This window comes from Thamnophis elegans, chromosome 4 (assembly GCF_009769535.1).
Source record: "Thamnophis elegans isolate rThaEle1 chromosome 4, rThaEle1.pri, whole genome shotgun sequence".
NCBI lineage: Eukaryota > Metazoa > Chordata > Lepidosauria > Squamata > Colubridae > Thamnophis > Thamnophis elegans.
Window position 1 is genome coordinate 101,242,956 of NC_045544.1, and position 16,809 is coordinate 101,259,764.

Here is a 16,809-nt window from a genome sequence, read left to right on the forward strand (position 1 = left end):
CCATAAGGCTATGCATGCATTTTTTTGACAAAAAAACAATGTTGTTCACTGTTTCCATGGTGGCCCCATGAGCCAGATCTAAGCACCCCATGGGCTGGATGTGGCCCATGGGCCTTCAGTTTGACACCCCTGTTTTAGTGTCATATTGACCTTAGCATATGCACCCTGGGAAGCTTAATGTTTATTTCAAAGCTTTAAGTGATTTTGTTCATTTTAAAAATAGATTATTTTTTGACGTCCATTAAGGTGGCTTCTGATTTCTCTTTTTAAAATGGATATAGTATATTTGTTCAAAGAAGCATTGAAAAGAAAGTTTTACTCTTTGTCTTTTTTTCTCCTGGAATGCTATATTTAATCTCTGTTTATCTATTCATGTGATGTCTAAAATGTGTAGGCTGCAATTTTTGAAATTGTTGACAAATTTAATTTTACTGTATTTAAAAGAAAAAAAACATTGAAATGCAAAATATATAACATTATCTTTTGTTGCCATTCTTTCTATTATTTTCTGAAGGGTTTAAACAAGGTCAGCAAATTTTGTTCTGAGCTTAGAAAAATCAAATTTAGAATAGTTTAACAAATTTGTTTGTTGTTTTGTCTTGAAATAAGTTCAAACGTTTGAAGTTTTCAGACATACGAGAAAGTAGAATCCTAAAACTGATTTCTTCTCTCCTTCTTTATGAAGTGACCAGAAAAGCACTTGTTTTTAATTCTTCCTAATCTGAATAATAAACCACTTAAAACAGCAGAGAAAAAAAATCAGCTAAGGCAGAACTATGGGACATGGATTGCTTTGTTCTAAGATCAGAATGTGAGTTTGAAACTTTTTGTAGACAGTAGTAGTCAGGGTTTTATAAAGGAATCTTCTTTTAATTAATCAATGAACAATTCCTAGAAGGAACCATTGTGCCTTGATCTTTTGCATGCATCCTTAAACTGAAGAGAATGATGGAAGAAAAAGAAAAAAGAGGCAAAATGATGCCCACTGTTATGGTTAGCAATTTGAGTTAAAACTGCTGACTGTCTATAGAAATTGCAAAGAGAATTAATTGGTAACCAGTATGTGTTAAGGAATCAGATTTCACATATACCATCTTGGAACAAAGAAGCAATGCTTTGATCATCATTTCTGAAAACACAAAGACTAGCAATAACTCAGCTTCCTCTCTTTAGTTTGAAGTAAAGACTTCTTTTGTTTTTTTATGACATAAAAGTGCCTTCTTTCAGAACATACATCCTTATCTCTTCTTCTTCTCAGGATTCTTCAGAATTTATCCAAGGAACACATTCACTGGCTGGATTGTTAAATAAATGCAGAACACCTCAAGGGCAAAGGCTAGTCAATCAGTGGATCAAACAACCATTGATGGATAAGAACAAAATAGAAGAAAGGTAGTAAATAAATAGTGCATTCCTTCTCAGTGCTCAATTGCTTGTGCTGGCTAGAAATTCTGGGAATTGTAGTCTTAAAATATTAATGGGAACCAGGTTGGGGAAAGCTGTTCTGGAAAGTGCATTGCTTTATTGCCATGATTTTGGAGTTATAACCTTTAACCATTTAATGTTTGTGCTTCAAAACACAGTCATAACATATACATTGTATAGTACTCGGAGGAGACACATACTTAAATTCTGCAGCATTTGCATTCTGAGTAATTTGGTGATCAGACTGGAGTGTTAATGAGGGCTTTTATCAGGGTCCAAGAACCAAGAAAGACATGGGTGTGTTAATAAAGAGCAGTGTCATTCATTGTAGACAGAAGTTTGACAAATTAAAATAACTATTGCATCATAGATACACTCTGGGAATAGCTGGGGAGGAGTCTTCTTAACTCTCTTCCTCTTGACCAAACTTTCTACGTTTCATTGTCTCTTTGCCCACCTGGGAATTCACATCCTCATATGCTAGACATATTGTTTCAACTTCTGCCCTGAAAACAATGCTATAGGGCACTGCACACCAGAACAACTGACCCAAGGACAGTTTTTTCCTGAATGCCATCATTCTGTTTAACAACTAATTCCCACAACACTGTCAAATAATTTACTAAGACTATTACTATGATTTCTCTTCCTTCCTAGTATCTATCTCTTCCCACTTAATGACTATAACCATGTTGCTTGTATCTTTCAATTTATATTGTTTTATTTGTTTACTAGTACGATTTGATAGCTTATTAGTAACCTTGACTATCACTAAGTGTTTTATCTTTTTATTCCTGATGAATGTATTTCATTCTCCTTATGTACACTGAGAGCATATGTACCAAAGACAAATTCCTTGTGCGTCCAATCACACTTGGCCAATAAAGAATTCTATTCTATTCTATTCTATTCCTATTCCTATTCTATTCTATTCTATTCTATAAAGTTTTGCTTTCTCTTTCTCTTTGCTTGGAAGTAGGTTAGTTGACAGAGACAAGATGTATATTAACAGAACAGAGTAGATGGCATTTATTTGGGGTGTTAGTTTTCTCTATATTTACTGGTTGTCGTGTCATAAGTTATGATATAAATAATTTGGAACAAGGCCTTTCACTGATTGTTGAAGAAAAAGAAATGTTCAAGGTACGTCTTGATTACAAAAAAGGGAACTAGTCCAAGGTGCTCTCACTCTTGGAAATCTTGAAACGACACAAGACTAGGCAGTGTCTGAGATTTCAATTTTGAAAACTTTAATATCTCTATTTAATTTTGGTGTTCTGCAGCAATCATCTGATACCTTGAATAAAACACTACAGTTTGCTGTCTTTTGTGATGGTGAAAATATTTCTAATATTAAACCCATATTTTAAGACTAAGAATCTCATTTAAACATTGCATCATTATGTAGACCAACTTTATTTTGTGTTTAGTTTAGCTCTAACCCATTACCTTTTACTGTACAAATTAAGTTGGGATCGTTGAGTTTTAAAAGCAATTAATAGTCTGGATTCAAACTCCCATATAGTTAGCTGGTTCTACTATTATAAAATATATATTATACCACTACTTTTCTAGGAACTCAGTTCTTTGTTACAATTTAAAAAATGAAATGACTGGCTTCAGAGTAAGAAATAGAACATTATATTGCAGATGTTAATTAGGAAAACAGGAATAACAAGAATTAAATTGGGTTGCTCTTAACCTGTATTGGTCTATGTGCAGGTGTGGTATGTATGTCTATTCGATTTATAAATCCAATCTTAAAATTGACTATCTGAATTAATTTAAAACTATGTCATTATTTATGGGAATGAAAATCATTTTGATAATAACAATATCTTTGCTGCATATGAAAAACCAAAATAGTCTTATGTACTGAGATATATTGTGTGATTCTAGCTTGGGAGAAGGGAAAAGAAAAATTCCTGACCCTATTCTGAACATATCATTCCTCAAATTATGCCCTGTTGATCTAGTTGCTGATATGGACCTGCTTTTATTATTGTTTGATAGCATTTTATTATGTTTTGTACTCATTTGTTAATCTTGTATTGCATTTTCAATTATGTGTGGTGCTTTGAGGTGCCAGGTCAGGTCTGTGAATGAGAATAATCTAATTAAGCAAGTGTGAAAGAATTGATGTTACGCAGTTTGCTTGCTCCTAACTAATTTCATTAAGAATGTAGTTCAGCCTATACTTCTTTGAGCAAGGATGTGGGGATCCATATGGAAGTGCTGTTTCGTTTCATAGTAGGAAATTTAATCTTACTTTCCAGTTTCACAGAGGCTGTTAAGTTTTATTAAAACTAAATATTCTTTAAAAGTAACAGCAGATAAACAATGTTCTGGGTACCATAAGCAAATGAAAAGATTATGTCATGTCTCCTCTTTTTATTTATTTATTTATAACATTTATTAGCTGCCCATGTTACCTCAGGGTAACTCTGGACTTAAAATCTCAATCTCTCTCTCTCTCTCTCTCTCTCTCTCTCTCTGTCTGTCTCTGTCTCTGTCTCTCTCTGTCTCTCTGTCTCTCTGTCTCTCTGTCTCTCTGTCTCTCTCTCTCTCTCTCTCTCACACACACACACACACACACACACACACACGTTAAAACCAACCATTAAAATCCAAGATGGGGAGGGCAGAGGCACAGTGGAGGAGGTGGGATCTGCTGTTACTTAAGCACTCCACTGTGCTGCTCCTCCATGGGTACCCCAAGCTAAGTTCTTGAGGCCCTTACGAAAGGATAGGATTTGGGTCAACCTCATACCGGGGCCAAGATGTTCCAGAGAAGGATCTTCTCCAGGATCCCACCAGCCCGGATAAACAGCTTTTTGCCTTGAACTGGAGAGGGGGGGGGAAGTCATCTCCAAAAGTTAAACGACTAGAGACTTTGAGGAATCTGGGTCTTTGCAAGCGATAGCTGTTTACCTGATGGTAGTCTACACTCTAGTCTTTAAGTTCTAGATGTCTTCTTTTATCAGTACATCTTTGCCTTCATTTTTCTTCTGTTATACCCATCCTTTGCATATATCTTGGTTTCCGTAATTTTCCTATCCTTCTTTGATTGTTATCTTCTGTTTATTTGAATATTCATCTATAATTCCTTGCCTTTTCTTGGGACTCTGGAACTCAAGATTTAGCTGGACACATTTTCCTCTGTTTCTTTTTTTCTTTCCTTCTGTCATTTTCATTTTATCAGTACATATGTCATTTTTGCTTTTTGCATTTTAGGATATTTTGCTTGATTGATATTGAGTCATATTTTTGCAAGAGTTAATGGTCTGAGTCAGACACAAAGTTCTGTTTTTGATTTGTGAATAGAGCTTTTCCATTTATGTTTAAAGAAAATATAGATTTTGCTGTTGTCCATCTATTGATGTCCATGTATAGAATTTATTATTTATTGTTGAAAAAAAGTTTTTGCTGTGAAGTTTTATTTTCTTAACAGAATTCTACCAGTCTATTTTCCACTTTAAAGTAAAAAAACCTGGATGCTTGGAAAGAATAATTGCAGCTATTGTAAGGGAATAACTTGGAGTAATATTTTATACATATTTTAATAGATATAAGCAGGCATGATATTTAAGGAAAAGTCCAATAGTTCTGATTTTAATATAGAGGTTTGGCCTATTCTTTATGTTTAACTGTACTATAATATCTATGGAGATTTTCAATCATCTGAGTCATGGTTTTCCATCTTAATATGGTAGGAAAGACATTTGTTTCCTTCCTCTTGTAAAAACATATTGCAAAACTGATGGAAGATGGAAAGTTATAGTAGTATCCTGTTAAAAACTAACAAGATCATATTTTAAATATATTTTCCTTTAAAACATAACAATATGGCTTAAAGTCCTACATAGATAGCATGTGGGCTTAAAAAAAGACCTTATGCGAGAAGTTTATGAATCTTATTATTATGAATATTGCATCAAGATTTGTTAAGAGCGTATATTATCTTGTGTTTAAAGAGGTTGCTTTACTCCAGAATCTGACAAAAAGTTTGTAATGTTTAGAATTGATTGGTTCAGGAACTTAATTCCATCTGTGCATTGACAATATTTTAGGAAGCTGTCACAAGTTGATGCTGCTTCCTTTAAAAACTACAATCTTTCCCAACATCAGGTCTCTCTCCCCCCAACCTCCAATGACTCCTCTCTTCTCCTTTGGTGGCCAGAGTTTCAGCTTCATTAATTCTGTGTGATGCTGTATGACAGCGGTCACCAACCGGTGGTCTTTAAACCCCTGCTGGTCCATGAGAAAAAATTTGGTGGTCCACAGAAAAATTATTTGCATTTCTTATATTGCACTAAATACTATTTATCTTTTTTTAAAAAATTCATATTGGTTGCCTGCAGGATTTAAAATTATGAATTTAGTGGTTCCTGAGATCTGAAAGGTTGGCGACACCGGCTCCATGGCAAAGGTGTCAAACTCAATCATGTCACATGACGTATTGCGATTTTTTTTGCCTTTGCAGAGATGGGATGGGCGTTTAACACCCCTGCTCTATGGAAATTAAAGTTGGAGTGTTGGTGCCCTTGTTGAGTTATACTAGTATGTATTAAAAAAGGGCAGGATAAAAATCTAATAATTATTAAATAATAAGAAAATTTAAAATAAATAGTAATAATAATTTAATAAAAATAATTTAAGTCCATAGCAGATAACATTGGGAATGGGCTCAGACATACTTTCTTGATTTTCAGTATTAATAATTAGCAGTAGTAGGTATACTGTAATCAGATATGCAAGATTTTGTTGTTATAGCAAATCTGAATAAAGTTTTAACCTTGTGGACTTGATTTCTTGATCTGTTTCTATGTAGTAGGGCTGACATTTGTGGTCTTACTTGATAAGAAATTTGCTGATTTTTATTCTCACATTATATCTGGAAAATAGATTGCTGTTGACTGAAATTTTAGGTAAACATTTTGTTAATTTGGCCTGCTTGATGTGTTTTTGTTTTATTTAGTACATTTCATCTGCTGCTATGGGAATTTTAAACTAAAGATGGTTGTTAAATATATAAATGAATAAATAAATATCACTTTAGTCTTTCTAGAGTGCACCACTTCTGAATACCGAGAGGGCTCCTTTGTCAAGTGTACTGTGTAGACTAGAAAACTAAGTGCTTATTCTAGTTAATTGAAAAAGCTTCCCCTGATATATTTTGTAAAATTACTCCTGCTTCTCATTTTTATCACAGTGAATGCTAAAATACCGTTCATTAGGTGATTGAATTCTGGTGCATATATCTCAAGTTTGATTATTATAATTCATTAAAGTAAGATTATGGACAAAAAGTAACATTTTGATATTTCTTGCAGCAACAAGAAATGTTTATGTAAAACACATAATTTCTAACTAGCATTAAATTGCCAATACCAGCCCACTAAATATGCTCCTTAAAATGAATGTAAAATTGAATGATTCTGCCTAAGACGTCTTTTAATAGACAAACAACAGGCCAGTTGTGTGATTTCTCTCTTTGTGTTTACCTAAAGAGCAGAGCAACTTAGAACCTTAGAAACAGAATAAAGATTAGGGACTCTCTTCATTGTTTAAAGGTAAAAGTTCCCCTTGCATATATGTGCTAGTTGCGCCTGACTCTAGGGGGTTGTGCTCATCTCTGTTTCAAAGCTGAAGAGCCAGCCCTGTCTAAAGACATCTCCGTGGTCATGTGGCCGGAATAACAATGCTGAAGGCGCACGGAAGGTGATTCCTATTTTTCTACTTGCATTTTTACATGCTTTTGAACTGCTAGGTTGGCTGAAGCTGGGACAAGTAACGGGAGCTCACTCTGTTACGCAGCGTGAGGGATTCGAACTGCTGAACTGCTGACCATTCTGATTGACAAGCTCAGCGTCCTAGCCACTGAGCCACCATGTCCTTCATTGTTTACTCCCTACCAAATTAGAGCAACATACTATCAGATTTTCTATAAGCATGTGGCATACCTTTTCCTTTAAGTAGTAACTGCTCACGAAAATGGAGCACTTTCCTTCAGTATTGCTTACATTGTCAGGCATCAGCAAATGTTATCCTTGGCCTTCAGTAGTTTGTGGGAAGTCCCTCTCCAGAAGGAAGGTTGGGCCTGGATGAAATATTTCATTTCCTATTCATCTACTGACATGGAGTATAATTATTACAATTATCTCCCCACTCATACCACGTTTTCGCCAAAAATAAGACACACCCCAAAAATAAACCCTAGCCTTTTTTTGGGGGGGTTGAACCTAATATAAGTCCTATCCCAAAAATAAGCTGGGGGATGGGCATGGCCAACACAACAGGCAGCAGCTGCTGCATGGTGCAGCAGCTGCAATTTGCCACCCCCTTGGTGCAACGCAGATAAGTCCAAGCACAGAGGCAGAGGTGGTGGGGAGGCAGGCGATCCAGATATGCTGCGCAGCTGCCTGGCTCATGGGAGGCTTGCAAGAAGCTTGCACAGCAGCAAAGGCAGAGAAATGGAGTGGGGAGGCAGACAATCCAGATGTGCTGCATGCTGGCTGGCTCACGGGAGGATTATGCGGTGGTATCAGCAGCACATGGAGGCAGAGGTATGGGGAGGCAGGTGATCCTGATGCTCCACCTGAGCCGCGGGAAAGCTGAGAGATGGTGGGACAGAGTGGGTGGTGCTTTGGAATCACTTGCCTCTCCCCCGTGCCTCTGCCTCCTCCTGACTTTGCCATGCACTTTTTGCTTAGGGGGAGATGAAGCTTCGTCTGCATGCAAATGTGGCACTTTGAAACGGAGCTAATCCCTCCATTTCAAAGCACCCCATTTGCAAAGCAGACAAAGCTTCCAGTCTCTGTTATTTCTCTGTTATGGCGAAAAGTGTGTCTGCCCTGGGAAGCCCTGAAAATCCTTGTGGAGGTGGGCAAGCAGATGGTGAGAGGGAACAGGTTAGTGGCTGCAAAATAATACATACCTCAAAAACAAGACCTAATGGGTTTTTTTGATTATATATACACCCACTCTGATGGAACTTATCAGAAGGGCAATTTTATAAAGGTAAAATATCATTCAATTTTATAAAAAGAACTTTGCTGCAATTACTACTCCACAGAAATTTTATTACTTTTTATATGAATTGCATATTCCTAATTATTTCTAATTAGATAACAATTATATTTCTTATGCAGTTATTTCAACAGTGGCAGTCTTTGGAAAAGCTCGAACTGGATTAAGAGCTTTAGTGATACAACAAATTATGTACCTTCTTAAAGGGAAACGTGAGAGCTGAAATTGGGCTCCTGCAATCATCAGAATCTTCAAGTGTATATGAACTAAATGATAATCAAAGGCCTTAATATTAGGTTATATTTTAGGGCATGTAGGCATTTTGATTTCTGAGGAGTGTTAAGACTCTCCTGGCTGCTGAAAAAGGATGATTATTTAAAAACTATAGACCTACCATATATCTAAGTTGCAAAAAACAGACCGTCAGTAGATGGCAGCAAAGAATCAGAGTTTTCTCCATATTTTTTTGCTCATGTGTAGTAGTTTTCTGACCATTGCAGTCCAAATATATTAGGCCTAACAAAATGCTTCCTTATTAAAGCAGCAGAAGGAAAGTTACGAAATGGTAGTTAGTCAGGAAAACATTAATAAAGCATTACCCATTAGTAAAGTCCCTGCTTTGTATTCAAAGGGCATTATATTTAAAGCCTAGGATCTTGGGGTAAAAGTCCCAAGTGTAATCCTCCATTGCTGTTGCCATTCGCAGAACATTGGTAATACTGAGCTCAGCAGTGCAATGGTATGATTTCATGCTAGGCAGCCTTCATATGGCGTTGAGCTTTCAGTTCAAGTGAGTTCAGTCTTGTCTAGTTATATCAACAGAAACTGCTATTGAGTAAGTGCACTGGCTTCACTGAAGAAGTGAATCAGAACTGGAGCACTGATTCCTTTATCTTTTTTATTGCTTGTTTTTTTGCATCTCTATTTTCAGATAAAATGTGGGTCAAAATAATAGAATCTTGAATAGCTGTGCTTTTGTTTTGAACAGTGTCTGTAATTATTTTGAAAATAATATTTGAGTTATGTTGAGTTGCTCAAATTATGAGTAATGTGAAACCCTAAATTGGATAATTTGGCAACAGTAAATCCCTGCATTGTACTAAGAACATTGTTGATGTAAATGGAATGTATTGCTATCCTTTCTTAACAGAATGAATCCATATTTTGAATTTGAATTTTAAATTGTCTTGGTGTTGGAAATGTCTTAAATTTTTATTGCTTCAAAGAAAAAAAACTAGTTACAGCTTTTAAATTTTTAATAATTCTGGTGCTCAGATTTTTTAACTGAAAGAACAGTTGTAAGAAATCAAAGGTACCTTAGCAGATTCAGGAAATTGTATAGGGCAGGTTTTGATTGTTCTGATTAATTGAGCTATATATGTACATTCTTATCAGTATTTTTAATGGCCTGCTGGTTAGGAAATGTTCCATACTGCTCCTGTTACAAAAGTAATACAGATGAATGTTTCAATTAATTGGAGGAATGTGTTAAGAATTAATACTGAACCAATGGTTTTTTTTTTTTTTTTGCTGTAATAGGAAAGTGAATGTGATATTCCCCATGGCTATTGCTTTAGTGTTTAATAATTTGCAGTATTGGATTTGCATCTTAACTTGGACTAAAAAAATGGCATACGAAATCTATGGGAAAACTTTCTACTTTCCTCGGTCACTGCTGATAACAAAGTTGCTGTGTTTCTCCAAAAGGCGATCACAAAAAGATTTCAGCTGAATGATGTGTAATCAGAACTCTGATTAGTTCTATCCTTATGGATTCTATGGAATCTGATCGCCAAAAAATATGGTGGCATCAGGTAATGAAGAATCTGAACCATATTAGATTGATTTGGAGATATTCAAATTGAATCATCATTATCATCATCAATTCAGTTTATAAATCCACGTAATAATGGTTATACCATACAAAAATTATAAAACAAAAGAACCAAATACAGTGACGGGCATGTTGGGGAAATGCATAGAAAAGAAAAAATTCCAGTAACCATTCAGGCAGAATAACAATGCTTTTCTGAAGAATGGAAGATTGGAGCCCATTGGACTCTGGGTGTGTGAATTTTTTATCTAGATGGCAGAGTGATAACAGAGAAGGCACCTAGGCTTTGGTTCTCAGCTAGATAGTATTGATTGCCGTGATCTCAAGAATGCTCACATTGTCAGAGTTATAGTATGGACAACGGCAATTACTTCCAGACTGCCCATCATCTTGGTTCTTAACTTTTAATCTTTTTATTCTAATTTTAGAATTTTTTTTAGCACTGTTAAACTTTTTATTATATTGTAAGCCACCTGGAATCACTGTATTAGTGAGATGGGTGGTATGGTAATTTAATAAATGAATAAGAGTAAATAAGAAATTAGAGAACAGTCATACGAATAACAGACCTCTGGCCACAAAGGGCTTTATAAATATATGAGTGCCTATACCTTGAGTTAAAAAATTACAGCCAATTGGTAACCAGTGCACCTTGGGGAATTCTGGTAGTACATAGGCATTTTGATATGTTCCCATATTTTCTTACGCAACTGCATTCTGGACCAACTATGAATTATATTCAAGGGCAACTCAATGTAAAAGGCATTCAGTAGTCCATTCAAGAGACCCTCAGAGTCTGTCAATCCAGGAAAGAGTGCAACTGTTGCATATGAGGGATCTGTAAAATCTTTCCTGACCACATCTACTATTTGTTTTCAACTGGTTTGTCTGAGGAAGTATAACCCCATCAAGAACTAAGGGTGGAAACATTCACAACCAATCCATGACTCCAAGGCCACTTGATCTTCACATCCTCTCCATAGTCCTTACTTACAATTTGTATAAAGTTTCATATTATCAATCTGGTGTATATATATATATGCATTATTATCATTGTTAGTCATTTATTTGACTATAATTATTATCACTCCATTTTATACATAATACTCTAAATTTAACTAAATTTTTATTATGACCTTTCATTACATCGTCCTGTGTCCTTCCAGTAGAGTGCAATCTTATATCTCTTGCCATTTGTAGTATTAGTGTTCTGATTGCTTTCTTGGTCTTATATGAACTTCTCTTAGCAACTTGTTGTTCATTACGTATCTTGTAAAAACTCGAAACCCACCATCTGATCCTTCTATCAGCTTGTCTTTGGTTATCACCGATGCTTCTGCCAAAATTTCTCTCATTACTTCTATCACTTTTTTCCCTTTTCTTCTTCTATATTTTGAGATCTGAGATAGAGTTCCAATCCGTTGATCTCCCCTTTCCATATTCCTCTCTTGCCATTTCCAACCATGCTCAGTTTACTGTCAATAACAACAATTTTCTTATCTCTTTGTTCATCTTTTTCTTCAATTTTTAGTACTTGTCCTCAACTTTCATCATCGTTTGATAAGTATCCTCAGTTTTTCCATCTATTTTTCCTGTTCTGTATTCTATATTCTCCATTCTTTTCTCGATATTCTCTGTTGTTACTAGTATTTTTTGAATTTCTAGCATAATGATTTGCAATATTAATGTATCTTTTTCATGTTGCACCATTCTTCCAACTTATAAACACTGCCACTATAACATCCAAGGCTTTTTTTGTTAAATTTCAAGCACATTCATTATAATCTTTCAAGTCAAGGTTTTCTTTTCACTTCAGTCCAGCTACTGATAGTACTCCAGAAGAGCACCTGTATAAACAACCCGTGCTCTTCCCTCTATCACTTTCAATAAACAAACTCAGAAGCCTTGAGATATAAGTCAAATGTTCAAAGAGAAAAGAAGAAAACAATGTTTCCAAACCTCCAGCCTCTAAGTGGCAGTATTACTTCTTTTTCCTCTGCTTTTACATCCCTATTTGTATTCCAAACTTAAGGAGCAAAGTTCTTAAAAGAAAAACAATCCGATCAAGCGTTGTAAAGAAAAAAATTCTTAATCCATAAGTATGAAAAAAGAGTGAAAAATAGAAGAAGAAAAAATTTACCAATCCAATTTAAACAGTAGGAAACATTTATAACAATTCAATCTGTAAAAAGAAAACATTAAAAAAAGATAATACACTAAGTTTAATTCTGGCTTAATCTCGCTGCTTACTCTCTTCTGTCTTCAATTAAACTTTTGTTTTTTGGGGGGTGATCTCTTCTCTAATAATAAAATTTATCCCACCAATTTGACACACACTTCTTTCCTGCTCCCCTTCTGTTCGGGAGCTGTCCCATCTTCAGCAGCTTCAATGGCTGCTTCTCTGTCACCGGAAAAAAGAGCTTCTCCTGTATCAATCAGGACTTTGTGATGTTTCTGAGATCAGCAGGATGTGCCTTTCTCTATCACCGTCTACAGGACGGTTTAGGTCAAAAAGGACCCTCCAGTGGCAGAGATATCGGTGGCAATCTTGGAGCTCCAAGATCGCACGTCATATTGTCGTGACGTCAGCTCTGGTCCCCTCTAAGGCCACTTGATCCCCATGTACCCCCTCAACAGACTTCCGGAAATGGCACAACATTTTAGCAACTTCAATTGGCAAGGGTTGAGATACACAACTAGATATTATTATCATACCATTGGTATCATACTGTTGGTATCTGACCCTCATGTGTTTTCCTCCAGAGTCCCATAAAGATATTAAATAGAATAGGGAAAAGTGTCAAGCTCTGAGAAACCCTGTTGAGCAAGCGTCTAGACTTCAATTCTCTTCCCCACCAACATTGCCTGGAACCAGCTTGAAAAAAGGAGACAAAACAGCAGCTTCCATTCTCAAACCATAAAGAGAGTCCAGAATGATTAATGGCACTCAAAGTCATTGTGAACTCAAGAAAGATCAAGAGTTGCCATAAGTGTGATCAATGCTGTCTCAAAGCTATTTGAAATCTAACTGAAAAGGATCTAGATAATTCATTTCTCCTAAAACTCCTTGGAATTGCATCCTAAACACCAGAATGAGGACATTGGAGACCAGATTAAAGTTACTGGGTCCCGCAATTGTTCCTTGAGTAAAGGATGCATCATCAGCAGGTTGCTAAGCTAACAGTTCTGAGAACTTTGCATACTTCCTTGAGATTTATAGTCTCAATGCATAGAGGGAGAGAACTAATCTGACAGATTCCTCTGTAGCTTCTGAGTTTTACTATGCTTCTCAAATATTTGCATTCTTGGGTTTAAAAACAGTAATTGATTAAGAGTTCCAGGAAAAGTACCAATGTATGAAAGCAGGCTTTTTCTAAAAGGAAGTGTTTTTATTTATTTAACAAATTTATATAGCCACCCAACTCACACATAGATGGCCCTGAGAGGCTTTCAACATTTGAAATTTCGAACAAAATTAAAAAAATCCACCATATAATAAAAACATTAAAAACCTCCATCCCACCCACATAGTATTGGATAGAAGCTCCATACAAAGTCAAGACAAGAACATGTTTCATTCAGGTTTTCAGTTTCTAAAAAATTAATATAATTTCTAAAGAGACAGAATGGATATTTCAGTAGATTATCTTGCTAATAAAGATGAATAAAATCCTTAGGTATTGGAGGGAAGGTAGATACCCCATGAGCCCTCTTTTTGTGATTCTTTTTAGTACAATTTCCTGACATTTTGAAATGGGTAGGTAAACAAATGCTGTATTTAGATTTAAGATTTAATGTTGTGAATCCCACAGCCTTGGAAAAAAACAGCTCAGAAATACATGAAGAAACATGAAGAAAATGGACAGTTACAATTGTGTGACCCTTAGCAGTTCAGTGTCTTTACATAACTTACCACACAATATTTGTATATATGTTTCCATACAGTTTCCATATATGTTCTAAGTGTTCAATATATTTTGGTTTATTGTTTATAATGTTCTATATAGTTATAAATAGTAACCCAATAGCAGGAAAAATTCTGGAAAAGATAATCAAGCAACAAATTAGCGAACACCTAGAAGTAAACAAAGTAATAGCCAAAAGCCAACATGGGTTTGTCAAAAACAGATTGTGCCAGACAAGTTTTATTGCATTCTTTGACAAAGTGACAAAATTAGTGGACCAGAGGAATGCCATCAATAATAGTTTACTTGGACTTCAGTAAGGCATTTGATAAGGTAGACCATAACCTACTACTGGATAAAGTAGAAGAATGTGGGTTGGACAGCATCACCATCAGATGGATTCGTAACTGACTGACCAACCGCACTCAACGTATAGTCCTCAATGGAACTTCATCTACATGGAGTGAAGTATGCAGTGGAGTACCCCAAGGCTCTGTTTTAGGCCCAGTACTCTTCAACATCTTCATCAATGATTTGGATGAGGGAATAAATGGGAAACTCATCAAATTTGCAGATGACACCAAGCTGGCAAGAATAGCCAACACTCCAGAAGACAGGTTTAAAATACAGAAGGATCTTGATAAACTTGAACATTGGGCACTATCTAATAAAATGAAATTCAGTGGTGAAAAGAGTAAGGTTCTACATTTAGGCAAGAAAAACGAAATGCATAGGTACAGTATTTGTGGTATCTTGCTCAATAGTAGTAACTGTGAGAGGGATCTTGGAGTCCTAGTGACACCCATTTAAATATGAGCCAGCAGTTTCGCAGCAGCTGCCAAAAAAGCCAACACAGTTCTAGGCTACATAAATGGCTGGCTAGAATCAAGATCACGTGAAGTGTTAATATCACTATAATGCCTTAGTAAGGCCACACTTGGAATACTGCATTCAGTTTTGGTCGCCACGATGTAAAAAAGATGTGGAGACTCTAGAAAGTGCAGAGCAGAGCAACAAAGATGATTAGGGGACTCAAGACTAAAACATATGAAGAATGGTTGCAGGAACTGGGTATGTCTAGTTTAATGAAAAGAAGGAGACATGATAGCAGTGTTCCAATATCTCAGGAGTTGCCACAAAGAAGAGGGAATCAAACTATTCTCCAAGGCACCTGAGGGTAGAACAAGAAGCAATGGGTGGAAACTAATCAAAAAGAGAAGCAACTTAGAACTGAGGAGAAATTTCCTGACAGAACAATTTAATCAGTGGAACAGCTTGCCTCCAGAAGTTGTCAATGCCCCAACACTGGAAGTCTTTAAGAAGATGTTGGATAGCCATTTGTCTGGAACGGTATAGGGTTTCCTGCCTAGGCAGGGGGTTGGACTAGAAGACCTCCAAGGTCCCTTCCAACTCTGCTATTGTATTGTATTGTATAACACTGAGGTTGAGCAAGACAACTTGCAAGGTAAATGACCTGGTGCAGCAGAATGGAGGGAGGGAAGCAATTGTGGGGTGCATGAGGTATCTCAGTGGGTCAGGGGAGGCCTTGGGTGGTCTTAAGCAGGTGGCCTGTTCCATCACTTTACTCCTCCCCACCCTTAATTAGCCTTCTCCACCCTTAATTACCTCATTTACACTTAATGAATGGGACATTTGATTAGTGAATGTATGAGCAAAAGCAAGGACTTTTCACATTCATTTTATGTGATTCACTCCAACAAATCCTCCAGTTATGAATGTAATTGGTAGGCTCCATTACATTTGTAACTTGAGGACTACCTGTACTACATTTTGGCTTCAGTACAGTTTTTCCAATGATGATTTACATCTGCATCGAATATTGTAACAAAGTTGTTAATTGTCTCTGCTTTTCATTGAATTTAAAAACCAAAAAATCCTTATTGAGATACTGTTGTGATTCTATAAATAACATAGAATGCTGAAATAATTGTAACGCTTATTTTTAGGACTCCTAAGAGGAGATTCCTGAAATAATGCCTGTCAAATGTTTTAGCATATGGTTTATAAATATCAATAAATTTCAAAACACACTCTTTATATATCATTTTCTTGTTTTCCTTAAGTTCCAGTCACCACCTTGTTTCCTTTTATATCTTGTTGGATTTCTCTCCAAAAGTAAAGAACCCATAGTTGCTAAGACCTGACTGTTGCCTAACAACTATTGGGCAAATCTTAGAATAAGATGGTTTTCTGAGGCAATCAAAATAACTTTTTTCTTTTTTTAGCAATTAGTGCTGCATTTAGTTGTGATTCATGAATGCCTCTTGGATCTTACCCATCATTCTTAGGAATATTGATGTATGGTTTTATTTTTTATTTGTTATTTTATTTTATTATTTTATTATTTGTCTCACTTTTCCCCTCCTTATTCTTTGTGATGTTCCTGTAGTTAATACAGCTTTGTGATTAAATATTATCAGATTGTTGGCTTCCATTTGCTGACATGGAAAGAAGGAATCTTTTTTTCACTTCCAAGTTTTCAGGAAGTGTAGAGAGGAAGTAAGCAAACCAGAAAAAAGCAAGGATAATTTTTGAGATCAGGTTTATTTGGCCTCAGAGTTGTAGATCTTCATGTTTCAAATGCCTAGACTGAAT

At 35.9% G+C, this 16,809-nt stretch overlaps 1 protein-coding gene across 2 annotated transcripts in view; it reads left to right on the forward strand.

Moving 5' to 3' along the window:
• Positions 1 to 16,809, forward strand: part of MSH2 (mutS homolog 2) — a 77,040-nt gene that overhangs the window by 17,742 nt on the left and 42,489 nt on the right. For both annotated transcript variants that reach the window (XM_032216595.1, XM_032216594.1), the window contains exon 6: positions 1,259 to 1,392. In XM_032216595.1, the coding sequence (XP_032072486.1) occupies positions 1,259 to 1,392 (134 nt within the window). The remainder of the gene's footprint in view (positions 1 to 1,258; positions 1,393 to 16,809) is intronic.